Source organism: Triticum urartu, chromosome 7 (assembly GCF_003073215.2).
Source record: "Triticum urartu cultivar G1812 chromosome 7, Tu2.1, whole genome shotgun sequence".
NCBI classification, from domain to species: Eukaryota; Viridiplantae; Streptophyta; class Magnoliopsida; order Poales; family Poaceae; genus Triticum; species Triticum urartu.
In genome coordinates, this window is record NC_053028.1 from 490,762,443 (window position 1) to 490,787,309 (window position 24,867).

At 45.6% G+C, this 24,867-nt stretch overlaps 1 protein-coding gene across 1 annotated transcript; it reads left to right on the forward strand.

Moving 5' to 3' along the window:
• Positions 1-15,555: 15,555 nt before the first annotated feature.
• LOC125522452 (serine/arginine repetitive matrix protein 1) lies at positions 15,556-20,634 on the forward strand. Its single transcript, XM_048687512.1, has 3 exons — positions 15,556-16,107; positions 19,378-19,729; positions 19,813-20,634. The coding sequence occupies exons 1-3, from the start codon at positions 15,669-15,671 to the stop codon at positions 20,465-20,467; spliced, it is 1,446 nt and encodes a 481-aa protein (XP_048543469.1). The 5' UTR covers positions 15,556-15,668; the 3' UTR covers positions 20,468-20,634.
• Positions 20,635-24,867: the final 4,233 nt, after the last annotated feature.

Consider the following 24,867-nt stretch of genomic DNA (forward strand, 5'->3'; position numbering starts at 1 on the left):
CTTTCCTCCCACTCACTTCTTTCGAGAGAACCTCCTTCTCTAGAAAGGATCCATTCTTAGCAACGAATGTCTTGCCTTTGGATCTGTGATAGAAGGTGTACCTAACTGTAACTTTTTGGGTATCCTATGAAGACACACTTTTCTGATTTGGGTTTGAGCTTATCAGGATGAAACTTTTTCACATAAGCATTGCAACCCCAAACTTTAAGAAACGACAACTTTGGTTTCTTGCCAAACCACAGTTCATACGGTGTCGTCTCAACAGATTTAGATGGTGCCCTTTTAACGTGAATGCAGCTGTCTCTAATGCATAACCCCAAAACGATAGTGGTAGATTGGTAAGAGACATCATAGATCGCACCATATCTAATAAAGTACGGTTATGATGTTCGGACACACCATTATGCTGTGGTGTTCCAGGTGGCGTGAGTAGTGAAACTATTTCACATTGTTTTAACTGAAGACCAAACTCGTAACTCAAATATTTATCTCCGCGATCAGATCGTAGAAACTTTATTTTCTTGTCACGATGATTTTCCACTTCACTCTGAAATTCTTTGAACTTTTCAAATGTTTCAGACTTATGTTTCATCAAGTAGATATACCCATATCTGCTCAAATCATCTGTGAAGTTCAGAAATAACGATACTTGCCATGAGCCTTAACACTCATCGGACCGCATACATCAGTATGTATTATTTCCAATAAGTCAGTTGCTTGCTCCGGAGAACGGAGTCTTAGTCATCTTGCCCATGAGGCATGGTTCGCAAGCATCAAGTGATTCATAATCAAGTGATTCCAAAATCCCATCAGCATGGAGTTTCTTCATGCGCTTTACACCAATATGACCTAAACGGCAGTGCTACAAATAAGTTGCACTATCATTATTAACTTTGCATCTTTTGGTTTCAATATTATGATTATGTGTATTACTACGATCGAGATCCAACGAACTATTTTCATTGGGTGTGTAACCATATAAGGTTTTATTCATGTAAACAGAACAACAATTTATTCTCTTACTTAAATGAATAACCGTATTACAATAAACATGCAAATCATATTCATGCTTAACGCAAACACCAAATAACACTTATTCAGGTTCAACACTAATCCCGAAAGCATAGGGAGTGTGCGATGATGATCATATCAATCTTGGAACCACTTCCAACACACATCGTCACTTCACCCTTAACTAGTCTCTGTTTATTCTGCAACTCCCGTTTCGAGTTACTAATCTTAGCAACTGAACTAGTATCAAATACTAAGGGGTTGCTATAAACACTAGTAAAGTACACATCAATAACATGTATATCAAATATACTTATGTTCACTTTGCCATCCTTCTTATCCGCCAATGACTTGGGGTAGTTCCGCTTCCAGTGACCAGTCCCTTTGCAGTAGAAGCACTTAGTCTCAGGCTTAGGACCAGACTTGGGCTTCTTCACTTGAGCAGCAACTTGCTTCCTGTTCTTCTTGAAGTTCCCCTTCTTCCCTCTGCCCTTTTCTTGAAACTAGTGGTCTTGTCTACCATCAACACTTGATGTTTTTCTCGATTTCTACCTTCGTCAATTTCCGCATTACGAAGAGCTTGGGAATCGTTTCCGTTATCCCTTGCATATCATAGTTCATCACGAAGTTCTACTAACTTGGTGATGGTGACTAGAGAATTCTGTCAATCACTATCTTATCTGGAAGATTAACTCCCACTTGATTCAAGCGATTGTAGTACTCAGACAATCTGGGCACATGCTCACTAGTTGAGCGATTCTCCTCCATCTTTTAGCTATAGAACTTGTTGGAGACTTCATATCTCTCAACTCGGGTATTTGCTTGAAATATTAACTTCAACTCCTGGAACATCTCATATGCTCCATGACGTTCAAAACGTTTTTGAAGTCCCGATTCTAAGCCATTAAGCATGGTGCACTAAACTATCAAGTAGTCATCATATTGAGCTAGCCAAATGTTCATAACGCCTGCATCTGCTCCTGCAATAGGTCCGTCACCTAGCGGTGCATCAAGGACATAATTCTTCTGTGCAGCAATGAGGATAAACCTCAGATCACGGATCCAATCCGCATCATTGCTACTAACATCTTTCAACACAATTTTCTCTAGGAACATATCAAAATAAACACAGGGAAGCAACAACGCGAGCTATTGATCTACAACATAATTTGCAAAATACTACCAGGACTAAGTTCATGATAAATTTAAGTTCAATTAATCATATTACTTAAGAACTCCCACTTAGATAGACATCCCTCTAATCCTCTAAGTGATTACGTGATCCAAATCAACTAAACCATGTCCGATCATCACGTGAGATGGAGTAGTTTCATTGGTGAACATCGATATGTTGATCATATCTGCTATATGATTCACGCTCGACCTTTCGGTCTCCATGTTCCGAGGCCATATCTGTATATGCTTGGCTCGTCAAGTATAACCTGAGTATTCCGCGTGTGCAACTGTTTTGCACCCGTTGTATTTGAACGTAGAGCCTATCACACCCGATCATCACGTGGTGTCTCAGCACGAAGAACTTTCGCAACGGTGCATATTCAGGGAGAACACTTCTTGATAATTAGTGAGAGATCATCTTATAATGCTACCGTCAATCTAAGCAAGATAAGATGCATAAAAGATAAACATCACATGCAATCAATATAAGTGATATGATATGGCCATCATCATCTTGTGCTTGTGATCTCCATCTTCGAAGCACCGTCGTGATCACCATCGTCATCGGCGCGACACCTTGATCTCCATCGTAGCATTGTTGTCGTCTCGCCAATCGTATGCTTCCATGACTATCGCTACCGCTTAGTGATAAAGTAAAGCATTACAGCGCGATTGCATTGCATACAATAAAGCGACAACCATATGGCTCCTGCCAGTTGCCGATAACTCGGTTACAAAACATGATCATCTCATACAATAAAATTTAGCATCATGTCTTGAACATATCACATCACAACATGCCCTGCAAAAACAAGTTAGACGTCCTCTACTTTGTTGTTGCAAGTTTTACGTGGCTGCTACGGGCTTAAGCAAGAACCAATCTTACCTACGCATCAAAACCACAACGATAGTTTGTCAAGTTGGTGCTGTTTTAACCTTCGCAAGGACCGGGCGTAGCCACACTCGGTTCAACTAAAGTTGGAGAAACTGTCACCCGCTAGCCACCTTTGTGCAAAGCACGTCGGGAGAACCGGTATCGCGTAAGCGTACGCGTAATGTCGGTCCGGGCCGCTTCGTCCAACAATACCGCCGAACCAAAGTATGACATGCTGGTAAGCAGTATGACTTATATCGCCCACAACTCACTTGTGTTCTACTCGTGCATATAACATCAACATATAAAACCTAGGCTCGGATGCCACTGTTGGGTTTCGTAGTAATTTCAAAAAATTCCTACGCACACGCAAGATCATGGTGATGCATAGCAATGGGAGGGGGAGAGTGTGATCTACGTACCCTTGTAGATCGACAGCGGAAGCATTGTGACAACGCGGTTGATGTAGTCGTACATCTTCACGATCCGACCGATCCAAGCACCGTTACTCTGGCACCTCTGAGTTCTTGGCACACGTTCAGCTCGATGACGATCCCCGGGCTCCGATCCAGCAAAGCGTCGGGGAGGAGTTCCGTCAGCACGACGGCGTGGTGACGATCTTGATGTTCTACCGTCGCAGGGCTTCACCTAAGCACCGCTACAATATGACCGAGGTGAAATATGGTGGAGGGGGGCACCACACACGGCTAAGGAACGATCACGAAGATCAACTTGTGTCTATGGGGTGCCCCTTGCCTCAGTATATAAAGGATGGAGGAGGAGGAGGCCGGCCAAGGCAATTGGTGCGGCCAGGATGTGGAGTCCTACTAGGACTCCAAGTCCTAGTAGGAGTCCACCAAGAGGGGAGGAAGGGAGAAGGAAGTGGAGGAGAAGGAAAGGTGGCCGGCCCCCTTTTCCCTGGTCCAATTCGGACCAGAGGGGAGGGGGGCGCAGCAGCCCCTTGGCCCTTTCTCCTCTTCCCACTAAAGCCCATCAAGGCCCATTGCTTCTCCCGTAACTACCCGGTACTCCGAAAAATACCCGAATCACTCGGAACCTTTCCGATGTCCGAATATAGTCGTCCAATATATCGATCTTTATGTCTCGACCATTTCGAGACTCCTCGTCATGTCCCCGATCTCATACGGGACTCCGAACTCCTTCGGTACATCAAAACTCATAAACTCATAATATAACTGTCATCGAAACCTTAAGCGTGCGGACCCTATGGTTCGAGAAGAATGTAGACATGACCGAGACATGTCTCCGGTCAATAACCAATAGCGGAACCTGGATGCTCATATTGGCTCCTACATATTCTACGAAGATCTTTATCGGTCAGATCGCATAACAACATACGTTCTTCCCTTTGTCATCGGTATGTTACTTGCCCGAGATTCGATCGTCGGTATCCTATACCTAGTTCAATCTCGTTACCGGCAAGTCTCTTTACTCGTTCTGTAATACATCATCCCACAACTAACTCATTAGTTGCAACGCTTGCAAGGCTTCAGTGATGTGCATTACCGAGAGGGCCCAGAGATACCTCTCCGACAATCGGAGTGACAAATCCTAATCTCAAAATACGCCAACCCAACATGTACCTTTGGAGACACCTGTAGAGCTCCTTTATAATCACCCAGTTACGTTGTGACGTTTGGTAGCACACAAAGTGTTCCTCTGGCAAACGGGATTTGCATAATCTCATAGTCATAGGAACATGTATAAGTCATGAAGAAAGCAATAGCAACATACTAAACGGTCGGGTGCTAAGCTAATGGAATGGGTCATGTCAATCAGATCATTCAACTAATGATGTGATCCCGTTAATCAAATAACAACTCTTTGTCCATGGTTAGGAAACATAACCATCTTTGATCAACAGGCTAGTCAAGTAGAGGCCTACTAGTGACATTCTGTTTGTCTATGTATTAACACATGTATTATGTTTCCAGTTAATACAATTCTAGCATGAATAATAAACATTTATCATGATATAAGGAAATAAATAATAACTTTATTATTGCCTCTAGGGCATATTTCCTTCACGTGTCGCCATCTGTCTCCTTTTTGTTGTCTTGATGACAAAGGGGGGGAGTGGTGTGTGTTCGTGGGTGTGTGGTGCGTTCGTGGGTGTTCGTGGGTGTGTTGAGATCTCAAGCCTCGTGTTTCTCGTTGTTGGTTGGTTTTAGTTGGCTTGAGATACTCTTATTTCCTTTCCGCCTGTGTGGTTGTGAGACTCTAGCGTTATTGTGAGACTCTAGCTTTATTCTTGAACCTTTCAATTATCCTCTTATGCTTATTGGGTCTCACATTATTTGCTCACCACACTGTTTCATGAGATCTAGGCACCGTTATAGGTTTATTTTGATGAATCTCATGACTTAACAATAATGATCTTGGTCGAACCTCCTATGGGTGTACTAGATGCATTCTTGTTTTCGGGCACACATATAGGGGGAGCTATCATGATCATTATTTGTTCCATGGCTTTCTATCTGTTTATCCTCTTTGCCATGCTCTAACCACGTTGTCATCAATGCACCAAAAAGGGGGAGATTGAAAGTGCTAATGGCACTTAAGCTATATTTTGGTGTGATGACAATGTGGTTAGTTGAACTAATATCGGTTGCTAAAGTTTATCTCAGGTTATTGGTTCTAAGTGCCCGCAATGGAGATGTGCGACCCCCCATTTCAAAAAGGACAAAGGCGTGGTCTTTCAATGCTTCGAAGGTTTAGTTTTGGTTTGCTTCGAGTCGTAGGAAAGACCGCACTATTAAGAGGGGTTTGTGTGGATAAATGTCGTGTGGGAATGCCTTTGCTGAGCCTTACTCTCTTACCCTTCCCACTCCGACCACCTAAAATGAACCTAGTGTGTGTGCTGTGGTACTCAGAAAGTTGCAACAGAAAGTTACGGGGTACCCCGTGCGCACGAGGTCTTTTGACCCCCGTGCGCACGGGGTGGTGCGATTGTCTCTGGATACCCCGTGCGCACGGGGCTGACTTAGCCCGTGCGCACGGGGCTGACTTAGCCCGTGCGCACGGGGTCCAACAGGCAGAAATCCCCACCAGCCCATGAACACTATAAAAGGCCCTTCTTCCACCTCCAACCTCTAACCCTAATGTCTTGTTGAGCTCCACCATTGCTACACCCCATTTTGCTCAATACTCTCAATCCCTCCACCCAAACTTGTTGAAACTTTGGGGATTGGGAGAGCAAGACCTGATCTACAACTTGACCAAATCAAATCGCGTTCCCCGCAACATTTCTTCCCCATTGACTTGTTACTCTTGGAGCTTGGGCTCCTAGGCGGTTAGAGGTTCCTCCGGAAGCTTCCTTGCTTGTGGTGTGCTCCCGAGAAGTTTGTAAAGGTGTGGTGGTCTCCTTCAAGACCAACCCCGAGTGTTTCGAGGCTCATCCGTTGGGGGTGACTCGAAGGAGAATACGGTGAGCCTTTGGTGGCATTCCGCAAGCTTTGGCTCCGGCACCGCTCCAAACGGAGATTAGCTCTTCCCCAAGGAATAGTGAACTTCGGGTTAAAATCTGTGTCCTCGTCTCACTTGTGGTTAATCCTTTCCCGCACCTTTCTTTGTTGTTGTATGCTTGTTGGCTTACTAAGTAGTTTGTTGCCTAGCTTTTCTTCTTGGAGCTTGCTTGTCATATAGGTTGCATTCACCTAGTTGCATATCTAGTGAACTCTTTTATCCGCTAAGCCTTAAAATCTACAAGAAAGATTAACATTTGTAGTCTCCTATTCACCCCCCCTCTAGTCGACCGTATCGATCCTTTCAATTGGTATCAGAGCCTCGTGCTCTAATATAAGGTTTTACAACCTTAGAGGATATGGTCGATCTAGGGAATGAGGGAGGTGGCCTACCCGTTGCGAGGGATGGTCAAAACCCGCGACTGAGACACTTGGTGCTCCTGTCATTGATCCCGCTGCTACTACTAACCCGAATGTCCCCTTGACTGCGGCCAATCTTCTTTTTGCAGACCTCAAAGTCTCTATGTTGAAAGAGGTTCAAGCCTCGGTCAAGGAGGAAATTGATGCTCGCCTAAAGCCATCAATGTCCGCATCAAACTTGTTTAATCCAAATGAGGTTCATGATGCGGATGGCTCGAGGGAACCTCTTGCTTCTCCAGCTCGTACTCAAGTTCCCCAGTACAATGCCGTGGAACCCTTTTACTCCCCTCAACCCTTGCAACATCCCCGCATTAATCCTGTTGGGCCTCCGCCCCCTTTGAAAGCTAATGCATTTGCTGAGTGGAAGCTAGATATGGATCTCACATGCGCAGTGCTTCAACTCAATTGTGGTGGATTGTGGTCAATGGATTCAACCCCAAGGACCCAATGAATCTCACTCCAAGGGAAGCAGTTGACGATCAACTCAATGCTACCGCACACAACATGCTTCGCAACGGTGTGACTGAAGACTATAGTGATTCCATTGCTCTTCTCAAAACCGCAAAGGAAATTTGGGATTGCCTTGAGGAGGTTCTTGAAGGAGATGAAGCAATTCGAAGATCTCGGTTGGCCTTGCTCAAACAAGAAGTCAATCTCTTTGTGAGGAATGAGGGTGAGTCCGCAAAAGAGGTTTACCGAAGGTTGAAGTCCCTTGTGATCAACTTGAGAACCTTTGGGTGCACTTGGGCAAATGATGAATTCATCAAGGACAAGTTCATAGATGCTATGGTTCTCACAGAACATACCATGGTCATGATGGTTCATCAACATCTGGACTATCACAAGTTGACTTCGGCTCAAGTTGTTTCCACCTTCTCTACCCATGTTCTTTTGGAAACCAAGTCCAAGAAAACATTTGCAATAGCTCAAGCAACCAAGAACTCCAATCTTGCCTTGAAGGCCAAGAAAGTGATGAGCCAATCCTCAAGGGAGGAAGAAGTGAGTGAAGAGATATGTGAGGAGGATAATGATACCTCGTGCCCGGCAAATGATTTTGCAGAAGACTTGGCTCTCTTAGTCAAGAAGTACTCCGGGACCATGGCAAACAAAGGAAGAAATCTTCAAGGAAGACCGTTTGGACGAAGGAAATGCTACAGTTGTGATCCCCGTGTGCACGGGGTACTGCGTAACTCTCTGGGTACCCCCGTGCGCATGGGGTCTTTTGACCCCCGTGCGCACGGGGTACTGCGTAACTCTCTGGGTACAGTTGTTAGCTTGCTAAGTAGTTTGTTGCCTAGCTTTTCTTCTTGGAGCTTGCTTGTCATATAGATTGCATTCACCTAGTTGCATATCTAGTGAACTCTTTTATCCGCTAAGCCTTAAAATCTACAAGAAAGATTAAAAATTGTAGTCTCCTATTCACCCCCCTCTAGTCGACCGTATCAATCCTTTCATCATCGTAACAAGAAAATAAAGTTTCTACGATCTGATCGTGGAGGAGAATATTTGAGTTACGAGTTTGGTCTTCATTTGAAACAATGCGGAATAGTTTCGCAACTCACGCCACCTGGAACACCACAACGTAATGGTGTGTCCGAACGTCGTAACCGCACTTTATTAGATAGGGTGCGATCTATGATGTCTCTTACTGATTACGGCTATCGTTTGGGGTTATGCTTTAGAGACGGCCGCATTCACTTTAAATAGGGCACCATCGAAATCCATTGAGACGACACCTTATGAACTGTGGTTTGGCAAGATACCCAAATTGTCGTTTCTTAAAGTTTGGGGCTGCGATGCTTATGTGAAAAAGCTTCAACCTGGTAAGCTCGAACCCAAATCGGAGAAATGTGTGTTCATAGGATACCCAAAAGAGACTATTGGGTACACCTTCTATCACAGATCCGAAGGCAAGATATTCGTTGCTAAGAATGGATCCTTTCTAGAGAAGGAGTTTCTCTCGAAAGAAGTGAGTGGGAGGAAAGTCGAACTTGATGAGGTAATTGTACCTGCTCCCTTATTGGAAAGTAGTTCATCATAGAAATCAGTTCCAGTGATTCCTACACCAATTAGTGAGGAAGCTAATTATGATGATCATGAAACTTCTGATCAAGTTACTACCGATCCTCGTAGGTCAACCAGAGTAATATCTACACCAGCGTGGTACGGTAATCCTATTCTAGAAGTCATGTTACTTGACCATGTCGAACCTACGAACTATGAGGAAGCGATGATGAGTCTAGATTCCGCAAAATGGCTTGAGGCCATGAAATCTAAGATGGGATCCATGTATGAGAACAAAGTATGGACTTTGGTTGACTTGCCGGATGATCGGCAAGCCATAGAGAATAAATGGATCTTCAAGAAAAAGACTGACGCTGACGGTAATGTTACTGTGTACAAAGCTCGACTTGTTGCGAAAGGTTTTCGACAAGTTCAAGGAGTTGACTACGATGAGACCTTCTCACCCATAGCAATGCTTAAGTCCGTCCGAATCATGTTAGCAATTACCGCATTTTATGATTATGGAATTTGGCAAATGGATGTCAAAACTGCATTCCTTAATGAATATCTTAAGGAAGAGTTGTATATGATGCAACCAGAAGGTTTTGTCGATCCAAAAGGTGCTAACAAAGTGTGTAAGCTCCAGCGATCCATTTATGGACTGGTGCAAGCATCTCGGAGTTGGAATATACACTTTGATAGTGTGATCAAAGCATATGGTTTTATACATACTTTTGGAGAAGCCTGTATTTACAAGAAAGTGAGTGGGAGCTCTGTAGCATTTTTGATATTATATATGGATGACATATTGTTAATCGGAAATGATACTGAATTTCTGAATAGCATAAAAGGATACTTGAATAAGAATTTTTCAATAAAAGACCTCGGTGAAGTTGCTTATATATTGGACATCAAGATCTATAGAGATAGACCAAGACGCTTAATTGCACTTTCACAAAGCACATACCTCGATAAAGTTTTGAAGAAGTTCAAAATGGATCAAGCAAAGAAAGGGTTCTTGCCTGTGTTACAAGGTGTGAAGTTGAGTCAGACTCAATGCCCGACCACTACAGAAGATAGAGAGAAAATGAAAGTCATTCCCTATGCTTCAGCCATAGGTTCTATCATGTATGCAATGTTGTCTACCAGACCTGATGTGTGCCTTGCTATTAGTTTAGCAGGGAGGTACCAAAGTAATCCAGGAGTGGATCACTGGACAGCGGTTAAGAACATCCTGAAATACATGAAAAGGACTAAGGATATGTTTCTCGTTTATGGAGGTGACAAAGAGCTTGTCGTAAACGTTTACGTCGATGCAAGCTTTGACACTGATCCATATGACTCTAAGTCACAAACCAGATACATATTTTTATTGAATGGTGGAGCTGTCAGTTGGTGCAGTTCCAAGCAGAGCGTCGTGGCGGGATCTACGTGCGAAGCGACATAGCTGCTTCGGAAGCAGCAAATGAAGGAGTCTGGATGAAGGAGTTCATATCCGATCTAGGTGTCATACCTAGTGCATCGGGTCCAATGAAAATCTTTTGTGACAATACTGGTGGAATTGCCTTGGCAAAGGAATCCAGATTTCAGAAGAGAACCAAACACATCAAGAGACGCTTCATTCCATCTGCGATCAAATCAAGGAGGGAGACATAGAGATTTGCAAGATACATACGGATCTGAATGTTGCAGACCCATTGACTAAGCCTCTCTCACGAGCAAAACATGATCAACACCAAGACTCCATGGGTGTTAGAATCATTACTATGTAATCTAGATTATTGACTCTAGTGCAAGTGGGAGACTGAAGGAAATATGCCCTAGAGGCAATAATAAAGTTGTTATTTATACTTCCTTATGTCATGATAAATGTTTATTATTCATGCTAGAATTGTATTAACTGGAAACTTAGTACATGTGTGAATACATAGACAAACAGAGTGTCACTACTATGCCTCTACTTGACTAGCTCGTTAATCAAAAGATGGTTAAGTTTCCTAACCATAGACATGAGTTGTCATTTGATGAACGGGATCACATCATTAGAGAATGATGTGATTGACTTGACCCATCCGTTAGCTTAGCACTATGATCGTTTAGTTTATTGCTATTGCTTTCTTCATGACTTATACATGTTCCTATGACTATGAGATTATGCAACACCCGAATATCGGAGGAACACTTGGTGTGCTATCAAACATCACAACGTAACTGGGTGACTATGAAGATGCTCTACAGGTGTCGCCAATGGTGTTTGTTGAGTTGGCATAGATCGAGATTAGGATTTGTCACTCCGTGTATCGGAGATGTATCTCTGGGCCCTCTCGGTAATGCACATCACTATAAGCCTTGCAAGCAATGTGACTAATGAGTTAGTTGTGGGATTTTGCATTATGGAACGAGTAAATAGACTTGCCGGTAACGAGATTGAGCTAGGTATTGAGATACCAACGATCGAATCTCGGGCAAGTAACATACCGATGACAAAGGGAACAACGTATGTTGTTATGTGGTTTGACCGATAAAGATCTTCGTAGAATATGTAAGAACCAATATGAGCATCCAGGTTCCGCTATTGGTTATTGACCGGAAGTGAGTCTCGGTCATGTCTACATAGTTCTCGAACCCGTAGGGTCCGCACGCTTAACGTTCAATGACGATCGGTATTATGAGTTTATGTGTTTTGATGTACCGAAGGTAGTTCGGAGTCCCGGATGTGATCACGGACATGATGAGGAGTCTTGAAATGGTCGATACATAAAGATTGATATATTGGAAGGCTATGTTTGGACACCGGAATGGTTTCAGATAAGTTTGGGAAATTACCGGAGTACTGGGAGGTTACCGGAACCCCCCTGGGAGTCAATGGGCCTTAATGAGCCATGGTGGGAGAGAGAAGGAGGCGGCCAAGTGGGGGGCGCACCCCCCAAGCCCAATCCGAATTGGGGAGGGGGTCGGCCCCCCTTTCCTTCTCTCCTTCTCCTTTTCCTTCTTATCCTACTCCAACTAGGGAAGGGGGGGGAACCTACTCCTACTAGGAGTAGGAATCCCCCTTGGAGCGCGCCATAGAGAGGGCCGGCCCTCCCCTCCTCCACTCCTTTATATACGGGGGAGGGGGGCACCCCATAGACACACAAGTTGATAGTTGTATTAGCCGTGTGTGGTGCCCCCTCCACGGATTTCCACCTCGGTCATATCGTTGTAGTGCTTAGGCGAAGTGTTGGAAATATGCCCTAGAGGCAATAATAAATTGATTATTATTATATTTCCTTGTTCATGATAATCGTTTATTATCCATGCTATAATTGTATTGATAGGAAACTCAGATACATGTGTGGATACATAGACAACACCATGTCCCTAGTAAGCCTCTAGTTGACTAGCTCGTTGATCAATAGATGGTTACGGTTTCCTGACCATGGACATTGGATGTCGTTGATAACGGGATCACATCATTAGGAGAATGGTGTGATGGACAAGACCCAATCCTAAGCCTAGCACAAGATCATGTAGTTCGTATGCTAAAGCTTTTCTAATGTCAAGTATCATTTCCTTAGACCATGAGATTGTGCAACTCCCGGATACCGTAGGAATGCTTTGGGTGTACCAAACGTCACAACGTAACTGGGTGACTATAAAGGTGCACTACAGGTATCTCCGAAAGTGTCTGTTGGGTTGGCACGAATCGAGACTGGGATTTGTCACTCCGTGTAAACGGAGAGGTATCTCTGGGCCCACTCGGTAGGACATCATCATAATGTGCACAGTGTGATCAAGGAGTTGATCACGGGATGATGTGTTACGGAACGAGTAAAAGAGACTTGCCGGTAACGAGATTGAACAAGGTATCAGGATACCGACGATCGAATCTCGGGCAAGTATCGTACCGCTAGACAAAGGGAATTGTATACGGGATTGATTAAGTCCTTGACATCCTGGTTCATCCGATGAGATCATCGTGTAACATGTGGGAGCCAACATGGGTATCCAGATCCTGCTGTTGGTTATTGACCGGAGAACGTCTCGGTCATGTCTGCATGTCTCCCGAACCCGTAGGGTCTACACACTTAAGGTTTCGATGACGCTAGGGTTATAAAGGAAGTTTGTATGTGGTTACTGAATGTTGTTCGGAGTCCCGGATGAGATCCCGGACGTCACGAGGAGTTCCGGAATGGTCCGGAGGTAAAGATTTATATATGGGAAGTCCTGTTTTGGTCACCGGAAGAGTTTCGGGGTTTATCGGTAATGTACCAGGACCACCGGGAGGGTCCCGGGGGTCCACCAAGTGGGACCACCTGCCCCGGGGGGGCACATGGGCTGTAGGGAGTGTTCCTTGGCCTACATGGGCCAAGGGCACCAGCCCCACTAAGGCCCATGCGCCTAAGAGAGAGAGAAGGGGCAAACCCTAATGGGATGTGGGCCTTAGGGCCCATATTGGTGCGCCTCCCTCTCCCATCCCCTCTTGGCCGCCCCCTTGCCTCCCCATCTAGGGCTGCCGCCCCCCCTAGGGGTGGGAACCCTAGAGGGGGCGCAGCCCCTCCCCTTCCCTATATATATTGAGGCATTGGGCAGCCCAGAACACACGCGATTCGATCTCTCGTTGGTGCAGCCCTGCATCTCTCTCTCCCTCCTCTTTTGTGGTGCTTGGCGAAGCCCTGCAGGATTGCCACGCTCCTCCATCACCACCACGCCGTTGTGCTGCTGCTGGATGGAGTCTTCCTCAACCTCTCCCTCTCTCCTTGCTGGATCAAGGCGTGGGAGACATCACCGGGCTGCACGTGTGTTGAACGCGGAGGTGCCGTGCGTTCGGCACTTGGTCATCGGTGATTTGAATCACGACGAGTACGACTCCATCAACCCCGTTCTCTTGAACGCTTCCGCTTAGCGATCTACAAGGGTATGTAGATGCACTCTCCTTCTCCTCGTTGCTGGTTTCTCCATAGATAGATCTTGGTGATACGTAGGAAAATTTTGAATTTCTGCTACGTTCCCCAACACGAAGCCCTGTGTCGGTAACTTCATCATCACCGTCACGCTGTCGTGCTGACGAAACTCTCTCTCGACCTCAGCTGGATCAAGAGTACGAGGGACATCACCAGCTGAACGTGTGCAGATCGCGGAGGTGCCGTGCGTTCGGTACTTGATCCGTTGGATCACGAAGACGTTCGACTACATCAACCGCGTTACTTAACGCTTCCGCTTTTGGTCTACGAGGGTACGTGGACACACTCTCCCCTCTCGTTGCTATGCATCTCCTAGATAGATCTTGCATGATCGTAGGAATTTTTTTGAAATACTGCGTTCCCCAACAGGATTCGGCCTACTTGGGGCGCCCCCTTGGCTGCTCCCTCTCCCTCCCACCTATATATATGGGGGGGGGAGGTGCCTAGAACACACAACAATATTTGTTAGCCGTGTGCGGTGCCTCCCTCCACATATCACACCTCCGGTCATATCTTCGTAGTGTGTTTAGGCGAAGCCCTGCACGGATCACTTCACCATCACCGTCACCACGCCGTTGTGCTGACGAAACTCTCCCTTGACACTTTGCTGGATCAAGAGTTCGAGGGACGTCATCGAGCTGAACGTGTGCAGAACTCAGAGGTGCCGTACGTTCGATGCTTGATTGGTCGGAACGAGAAGAAGTTCGACTACATCACCGCATTGTCAAACGCTTCCGTTTTCGGTCTACGAGGGTACGTGGACACATTCTCTCCCTCTCGTTGCTATGCATCTCCTAGATAGATCTTGCGTGAGCGTAGGAATTTTTTTGAAATTGCATGCTACGTTTCCCAACAGAACCCGTGTTGCCGGCAGCGAGAGAAGGAAGCGGCAGCGTCGCAGGGAGCAGATGTGAACATGGACGAGCAGTGCCCCCCTCCCGTGCCCAAAACCCCGCACCCCATCCATCCAGCCGCTGACAAGGATTGCACTGTCGGACCAGGTTGGGACAGAGGAGGATCCAACGGACAGTCCGGGTATTCTGGAGAGCTTTCCGTCTACACAGATGCCGCCAGTGGATGTTTGTCACTCACCGCAGCTCGTTTGGGCACCGACAAGCACGGGCACCGATGGTGCCCGGGGTGCCCACGACCTGTTCGGCGAAATAACACAATAGAGTCGTTATGTTTTTGTTGCTCCCGTTCGATCAACTTTACATATGGCATGCTCAATGTTTTGTCGTATCTATTTTGAACTGTTGAATTCAGATGATTTGTATCGGTATGATCGACTTGCATGGATTTGAGGATCCACATTTGAGGTGTATGATGCGCAACAGCCAAATAAGGAGCCGTCCAACGCTGTCTGCAGACATGTTCGGACACACGTGCGCGGGCGTACAGGGGCGGATTTGGCAGGTACGGCTGTAGATGCTCTTATCTCCATCAAGATTCCTTCGAGGCGGATTTGGCAGGTGCGGCTGTAGACAAGCTTACACATATCAACGGCCAGAATCAACCGCGTCGTGAAGACCCTAACACCCCCCCTCATCCAACGGTGGACGCGACCCGCCACTGAAAACCACATTGGAGACGAGATCCCCAGTCCGCTCGCACCACCCCTCTTGAGTCCTTGACGGGTTGACCCCTCTCCTACGGTCGTCGCAAACTTGTTGTACCCGCAACCTCTCTTCTCCTGGCCCTCTCCGAACTCCAAACCCTAGAGGCGCCGCACACCGCAGCGACACGTCCAGCGAGATGCGGCCGCGCGGCAGAGGGGACGACCCTGACGACGACGAGGACTACGAGTCCTCCCCGCAGCGGAGCGCCCCGGGGTCGGATGCCGAGCCCGAAGAGCCCGCGCCGCCGCCGCCGCCGCAGCCCACGCGCGCGCCCCTCAGCAGCCTAGTCGTCCGGCCGTCGCCACCGCCGCCGCAGGATAACGGCGCGTCCTCCCAGTCCCCTGCCCGTTCGTCCCCCTCCCCCGTCGGCGACGCCCAGGGTCGCCGCCGCGGGTCCTCGCTCCCTCGTCGCCGTCGCGAGTTCTCGTCGCCGGACCCCCGGATCAGGGAGAGACGCCGGTCGCCGCCGCCCCCCGCGAGGCGCCGCCCTGGCAGCCCGCCGCCCCCCCAGCGCCGCCGCTTCAGCCCACCCGGTTACCAGCCTCGGCCCCCACGATTCTACGACGAGCCGCAAGGTCGGTTGAAAATCCTCGAATCACCCAACTTTCTCTAGATCTGTTTCTTTTGGATTCTTCTGGTCCCTTAAGCTGCTATATATTATTCTTGGATGCTGTATATGCATGTTGTGTGCTCTGATTCGGTTGTTAGATGATTCAAGATGCAGTCTGTGTGCCTTGTTTGTCCGTTTGGTCGTTAGATGATTCAAGGTGGTCATCATGAATCGAGAATTCCTTATATCCAGCTCATAAATGGCAATCCTTTGATTGTATATATGGCGATATATGTGAGGTATTTGCCTTGTTTATCTGTTTGTGTTGTTATGATTGAAAGGGTGATCAAGGCTTTGAACATGTTTGGGAAAGAATCTTGACAAATCGAATAACTTCTGTTGACATATGCCTCAGGTTATGCCAAATCTGCATCTGCATAATCATAACCAGTTTCATGTTTTATGTGCTGGTTAGATATGCTTTCGCTTAATTGTTTGTAGTCAAAGTTGTTGTAGATTGTAGTTTTTCTATGCATAGTTTGCATGAGCACAAATTTCCCACTTAAGTTCTCTTGGCAAAATCTTTGATTGGTGCTATGTCTGACATGCATGCTACTGCTGGCCCCTTTCTTGCTAATGTTAATCAGAATTTACCTACCAGAGGATCTACATCTAGAGAACATTTGTAAATGATGTATACATCTATTTATAAAAGGTCATCTGAGTGAAACAGCTAACATGATAGCTATGAATATCATATCATTCTCCATAAATGTTTCATCTTGAGCTTGTTGCAGGCATTTTTGCATGATAAATTGTGTTCTTCACATCAGCTTTGGTTCCTTTTTTGAGTGAGTTGGGTGCCATGTGTACTTTACCTTGAGAACCCCTATAGATACTGTTCGGTTTGCTTTTATTTAATGTTGCATTACTTGAGTTCTCTTCTTAATGGATGCCTTGATTCCTTAAGCCCTTTAGTTATGGTTTGATCTGCTTCTCTTTTCAGACTTACATAAGTATATAATTGCATTAATGGGCTTCAGATTTGAACATTTGGTCTTTCATTACATGAAATTTTCACCATGCTAAAGTTAAGAGAGTAATCTTTAGGAAGTTTGGTCAAATATGTTAAGAGGTTTGTTCTTTGTTGCCAGCATTTGCTCTGGCTTTCTTTGTTCTTATTCATGTCATGTATATAATTTCTATGATCATTCATAACTTTGTATGTGATTGTATCCATTTTTTCTTTACCATGTCTGGTGTTCTATGGCAAGTTTGATTTTCAGTAACTTGTCAATTTCAACTCAGCCATCTCTTTTGACGTGACTAGTTCAAATTCCTATATACGATGTAGGATATTTAGTTTTACCACTAAACCACTATATGTAGGAACATAATGCACGGCTGAAGTCGAAAATCTCCTGATTTGTTTTGACTTTCAAGCGATTGTAGTTTGTAGATATTATCTAATTCTTTACTGGCTTGGATATTCAGTGTTATGGCCAAGCACTGCAACCCCCTCTAAGTATCAAATGAAGTATGGAATTGGCTGTTCTACTGTAACAGTTTTCAACTTGGCTGCATAGGAGACAGGCTTAGTATTGACGCTTCTTATGGCAACGTCTGCTTGATGGTTTAGCCTTTTTGTTGGCATTTAATTTGGATTATAAAACAACTCAGTTGCTGTGCAATTGGTGAACCATGACAAGGTTGGAGTTGTGATAAGTGGCAACACAAGGAAGGGCTGAGGACTTGAATTGTATTGATGCAGCTGTGGTCGCATACTTGTCTGAGAGCTACAAGTCTTGTTGAAATTAACTTGACACGTGGATATCTAGGAATTCCTTTAATATGAATCTGAGTTGTGTCTTGTTGCATCAATTCAACCTGACCAACTCCTCCATTTTGAGTATTTGGTAATTCCGATAACTTCACAATGAATTAAGTCGTGGGCTACATTTTGGAATTAGCATCATGGCGTTCATCTGACCATCTTTTCAACAAGTTGTTGGAGATTTGGTTGAGAAAAATGCGCTGCAGATACCGGAATAAAGTACATCAGCGAGTGCAGCAGTTGGTACCATCAATTGGTACAAGGACTTCAGCATTAGGGATCATCCATTGATATGAATATGAGGAGTCACATCTTTCCATGATCAATTGTTGGGCCTGACCAACTGCTCCATTTGAGCTTTTGAGATAAGAAGAGAGTCGAATTGAGCTTGAGGTAGTGTCGAGGAAGCTGTGGTCAGTGTTTTGGTGCTGCTTGAGTTTTTGGAGTTAACATGAATCTGAGTTGTGTCTTGTTGCATCAATACAACCTGACCAACTCCATTTTGAGTATTTGGTAATTCTGATAACTTTGAAATAAGTCGTGGGCTACATTTTGGAGGTAGCATCATGATGTCTTTTGACCGTCTTCCCAACAAGTTGTTGGAGATTCGGTTGAGGAAAGTGCGCTGCGGATACCAGCATAGAGTACATCAGCGAGTGCAGCAGTTGATATCATCAATCGTACAGGGACTTCGGCATTAGGCATCTGCATGATGTTTGGATACTGAATTGTCTACTTTTTTATATGGACAACTGATATTTCATTGTCCAAGACCCTATCTGCTAGTAAGATTGTGAGTTTGTTTGATGGTGAAGAGAAGACTGAAGCAGACAGACAACTTGTTCGCCTTTGCAGGAAGACAACATATGAAGTAACATAGGATTCCTGCTGCCTGTTGCTTATGCCTTCTTCATGTAGGAACTTTTCTTTAACTTACAATGGAGGATTAGCTAAATAATGCCCAATAAGGTGATAGCCTTATATGGAATGTCTTGGAAGAGAAACCCCTGTGTTTTAGGCTGACTGCATGCTTTACTCTCCAAGATACCATTGGCAAACTGCTGTGCTGTACTGCTTGGCGCATATGCATTGGCATGATGAATGGTTGGGAGTTCCTGACTTTGCGTGAAGTTATGGGGCTGTTACTGGCTCACATGGAGATAAGCTTTTCTTAGCAGAATCTGATTACAATATCCGGATGTGTAGTCATGAACAGATAGTTTTGTTTTGGGTTGAGCAGCAGCTTCAACGGTATTTCCTTCTCAGAGCTTTCTTAAGAAACGTTGGCCTTTGCAATTACTACCTCATTCGGTATGTGGAGAGTAATTTTGTTGGAAGTGGTTCTCCAGATGGGGTTTGCCTGTTTCAACCCCATGTGGCTGGAGTAAGCACTTCTTTGCTGAATATTCATGTTTTGTGTCTTCTAATGTTTATTTGGAATTGCTGTTACTTTCTTTGCAGGATATGGCATGCATGCTGGACCATCACCTCCGCGCCAACGCAGATTAGAAAGCAGCAACTTTGATGACGCTATTGGTCCACGTTACACCCATGGCTATGAAGGGAATGGTAGAGGATATGCAAGGGGTGGTAGGGGATATGAAGGGGGTGGTAGGGGATATGAAGGGGGTGGTAGAGGAGGTGCAAGATTCCGAGATGTTTCTCCACCATATGGAAGAGGAGGCAGGTCGCACGGGAGGGGGAGCTATAATGGTCCTGGAAAGGAGTTCATTCTAATTGATGGAGAATATGTTCACAGGAATGATCCAAATCTTTCACCAAGAGAAGGTGATTGGATATGCCAGAATCCGAGGTAGATTGTTTTTCAGCTCATCGTAATTACTGCACTTAATCTTGCTTGCCTTAACTTAATGTTTTTATTGCTTTTTATTTCAGTTGTGGAAACCTCAACTTTGCTCGAAGAAGTCACTGTAACAACTGCAACAAACACCGCTATGAGTCTAGTCTTAGTCCTCACAGGGGTTACTTTGACTCTCCTCCACGAGTGCCTGCAAGGCCACTTGGTCAACCAAGTGATCGTGCTCCTCCAAGAGAAATGGCGAGGTACAAGCCAGCACCCCGTGATTGGGGTGTGGGTGATCCTAGAAGTTATCCAGCTAGATCACCTCCAGAACGCGTAGGACGATTTCCAGATCCATTGCAGAGGGAAAGGGGTTTCCGTGGTGAACGTGAGTTGCGTGACCCTGTGAAGTTTGAGTGGCCTGCTGCGGAGTACAAGCAGAGGGAGCGTCCACATGGTGGGTTGTATCTTGACAGGAGCCGATCTCCTCAGCGGAGCTGGGGGAGCGATATGCGGGACAGAAGCAGATCTCCTGCAGGTAACAGACCAATGAAGGGTGCTTTCTTGGGCAGAGGTCGACCAGACCTAGAGTATGGTGGTTCATATGTAGGCCGAGGGCGGTTGGATGGTGGGCGCGGGCGTGGACGTGGGCGTGGCCGTGTTTACAGGCCAGGAGGTGATCCATACCCTGGCGAGGGCCGAGATGATCGGCGCGCTGCTCTTCATGGTAGGGATGATGGGCGCTACTAGTTCATCCTTTGAACTGATTCTCTGGAAAGAAAGATCTAGTTAAGACGGTGCAGGTCCAGCCTGTAATATTAAACTATCAGTACTGTTTCCTCAACTGTGATGACATTTGCAATGTTCTGAAATGAACAAGTCCACTATGCACTGGATGATGGTATTATTTTGGTTCAGTGAGCAGCTGGGTTGTTATGTCAAAGCTGATCTGATTATTTGGTTATTTTGGGTTGCTTCTCGGTTGGGTTATACCCTCATGCCTGGTCGGGTGGAGTATATGCAACACAAGGATTTCAGGTTGCTCTGGCAGCTGTAGGTCACATGCCTTGGCCCTTGTGGTCTACGAGTTGTGGGCATAGCCAGAAAGGTTCCGTAATCACGGCAATGTGTACTTCCAGTGGAACCCACTGCACTGCATGATGGCCTGAAGCATCAATGAAAAAGTCATCATTGGTAGAGCTACAAACAGGGGTGATTTAACCTATTGGAAGAAACTAAAGTTTTGTAGTGTGCAAATATCAAATGTTTCACCGAGGCCTATTTAGGACGTTGTACTAGGAACGGAAGACAGGTCGTGGTATGCTTCGATTTGTGTTATGATTTATGAATGTGTATATCCAGGTGTATCAATTCATTTTGCACATAATTCACAAAAAATAAATCATTTTGCACATAGGAGGACCAATTGTAAGCAGAGTTTTCACATAAACCATTTCTCTTGCATGATATTTTCATTAAAAACTGCCCTAGCTTAAGTGTGCCTTTTACAACCGCAACCATTAGCCAAATCGTAAGACCTAGAGCCTCTAACCGTCGAAATCATCATCATCTTTATACGATTATATTAGTTTTCAAGAAATTAATCTTAGTCGTGTTCTTGGGTACTGTACACTATCTATCCTTGCTTGGTTCAAGACTATTGGGAAGGGTCATATAAACTTCAAGGATGAGCATGGGCGATGGGGAAGAATGGGTAGCCGCGTCGGCAACTGCCGACAAGCCTTATTAAGGCCTTCTCTACCATTGAATTCGGCGATGCTTCATTCATAGAGGGCGATTATGCTAAGTCTTGTGGTGTTATCGTCCGTGATCACCGGGATCTTTCATGTCGGCGTCCACGACGAGATTACAACATGAAGTTGATGTGTTCACGGCAGAAGCGGCAGCTCTGCTTGAAGGACTGAAGCTAGCAAGAGATACGGGATGCAATAACTTGGTGGTGAGACCGGATAATATCATGATGGTGGATGCACTTAGATTCAATGAAGGTTATTCTATGGTGGCAGCGCCGCTTCTTGATGAATGTCGTAGTTATCTAATAGATTCCGGGAGGTTTACTATTGAGCATTGTATTAGAGTCAAATTATGTAGCTCATGAGCTGACTAGATGGGGACGTGCTAATAATCCATCTCGTTGGATTGATGCCCCGTCTAATTTCATTGTGAGTCTGCTGGCAGACGATATATCCGTCCTTTGATTAATAAAGTAAGCTTTCTCGTGAAAAAAAGATTCAAGTCCATCTTTACTGCAATCCTGGTTAGGGACTTGTTGAAATAATAGGGGATTTCCTCATCCAGCCTACTCCTAGGACTATATTATATGCTCCCAATTCCGGTCTTCACATTGAATGCCTCGAGAAACAAGTCAAGATAGATGAAACCTTTTTATCCGCTTCCTTACCGGGAAGACACACTTCTGTTCTTATTTTGGCCTTCACCTTCTCCTCGCACCCCTTGTCTTTGTTAGCAATCGAACCATCTCCACTAGGATCCGGATGTGTCTTAGTGACTGGCTTTAGACCATGAACTGCCAAGTAGCAAGGTAAGATTGGATGTGTTCGCGAAACCATGTTATAATGTACAATATTAGTCCCGAGGATTGTATGAGCAAGGCCTGAACAATTTCTATTGGTAGCAACACGAGGAGCCCTGAAGGGAGATACAAAAGTTTAATCAATGCCACATTTTCAGAAGAAGCAATATATTGGATAATAATCATACACTGTGAATGAGTAGACAAATTGACCGAGAGCTTACACACAAGAACAAAACCTAACTCTACTTATTTTTCCTCATCCCCTGCTATCCTACCACATGCCAGTCAATATCTAAAGTGGAGAAGGAAGAGTAACCCCCATGTCATCAATTAGTAATAGAATAATCATTTCTTCTCCTTTGAGCCAATAAGGTCCTTGCTATCGAGCCAGTGAGCCAATACCAATGCCAATAGAGAGGGTGTAAATGAAGGACTCAAAGGAGGTTAACGATTAAGAGCAAACACAACATGTGGGCCATTTGGAGGAAAAAGTAATCTCAACCTTTCTTCTCCTATCAGTGCCTATCCGAAAGAGAACCCGACACCTCTTGTTCCTAAACGCCAGATATGGCATGCAACAACGAACAACAAGGGCGAGGAAAGATAAAAAGTGTTGGAAATATGCCCTAGAGGCAATAATAAAATGGTTATTATTATATTTCCTTGTTCATGATAATCGTTTATTATCCATGCTAAAATTGTATTGACCGGAAACTCAAATACATGTGTGGATACATAGACAACAACGTGTCCCTAGTAAGCCTCTACCGGACTAGCTCGTTGATCAAATATGGCTATGGTTTCCTAGCCATGGACATGAGTTTTCATTTGATAACGGGATCACATCATTAGGAGAATGATGTGATGGACAAGACCCAAACTATAATCATAGCATATGATCGTGTCAAGTTTATTGCTATTGTTTTCTGCATGTCAAATATATGTTCCTATGACCATGAGATCATGCAACTCACTGACACCGGAGGAGTACCTTGTGTGTACTAAACGTTGCAACGTAACTGGGTGACTATAAAAGTGCTCTAAAGGTATCTTTGAGGGTGTCTGTTGAGTTGGCATGGATCAAGACTGGGATTTGTCACTCTGTATGACGGAGAGGCATCTCAGGGCCCACTTGGTAATACAACATCACAATGAGCTTGCAAGCAATGTGACCAATGAGTTAGTCACGGGATCTTGTATTACGAAATGAGTAAAGAGACTTGCCAATAATGAGATCGTACTAGGTATGGAGATACCGACGATCGAATCTCGGGCAAGTAACATACCGATGGACAAAGGGAACTGCATACGGGATTAGCAGAATCCTTGACATTGAGGTTCGACCGATAAGATCTTTGTAGAATATGTAGGAACTAATATGGGCATCCAGGTCCCGCTATTGGTTATTGACCATAGAGGTGTCTTGGCCATGTCCGCATAGTTCTCAAACCCGCAGGGTCTACACACTTAATGTTTGGTGACGATATAAGTATAGTTTAGTCATTATGGTGGTTACCGAAGGTTGTTTGGAGTCCCGGATGAGATCCCGGACGTGACGAGGAACTCCGAAATGGTCCGGAGGTGAAGATTGATATATTGGACGAAGGTTATTGGAGTCCGGAATTGTTCCGGGGGTACGTGGTGATGACCAACATCACCAAAAGAGGTTTCGGGGGGCCCCGACAAGTGTTGGGGGGCCCCATGGGCCAAGGGGAGGGGGCAAACCAGCCCACTAAGGGGTTGTGTGCCCCCCTCACCCTTTCCCACTAGTGTTTTCCCTTGGTGGCCGCCGCCCCCTAGGAAACCCTAGGGCGCCCCTCCCCCCTATATATAGAGGGGTAGAGGGAGGGCAGCCGCACCCATACACATCTATACGTGCCACGGCACTCCTCCTCCTCTCCCTCATAGCCATCTTCTTCTCTCTAGTGCTTAGCGAAGCTCTGCTGAGATTTCTCCACCACCACCGCCTTCACGCTGTCGTGCTGCCGAAGGACTCGAGCTACCACTTCACCATCGCTTGTTGGATTGAGGAGGTGAAGGCGTCATCAAGCCGTACGTGTGTTGAACGCGGAGGTGACATCTGTTCGGCACTAGATCAAAAGTTCACGGGATGGATCGTTATTGGATCGCGAGGACGTTCGACTACATCAACCGCGTTTCTTAACGCTTCCGCTTAGCTATTTACAAGGGTATGTAGATCCAATCTCTCCTCTCGTAGATGGTCATCTCCTAGATTGGATCTTGGTGAGTGTAGGATTTTTTTGTTTCCCATGTAATGTTATCCAACAGTAGTATCAGAGCTAGGTCTATGCGTAGATGACATCACGAGTAGAACACAACAGTTGTGGGCATTGATATTCAGATTGCTTCCTTCCTTGGTCTTTTCTTGATTTGACGGTATTGTGGGATGAAGCGGCCCAGACCAACTTTACATGTCCACGTACATGAGACTAGGGGTAGGGGTGCTCCCCTAGAGACGACAGCTGGTGCCCTGGCGGCTCGCAAGGCCAGGAGCCAGGCCGTCCTGGGGGAGGAGGAGCTGGAACCTCCAGGGTCCCCTGGGAACCAGCCGCCGGACGACTCGTGAGGAGCG

Excerpts from the sequence above, each read along its gene's own strand:
- LOC125522452 (XM_048687512.1), top strand. The coding sequence starts at position 15,669 with ATGCGGCCGCGCGGCAGAGGGGACGACCCTGACGACGACGAGGACTAC. Across the intron at positions 16,108-19,377 it reads ATTCTACGACGAGCCGCAAG|GATATGGCATGCATGCTGGA; the intron begins GTCGGTTGAAAA and ends CTTTCTTTGCAG. Across the intron at positions 19,730-19,812 it reads TGGATATGCCAGAATCCGAG|TTGTGGAAACCTCAACTTTG; the intron begins GTAGATTGTTTT and ends TTTTTATTTCAG.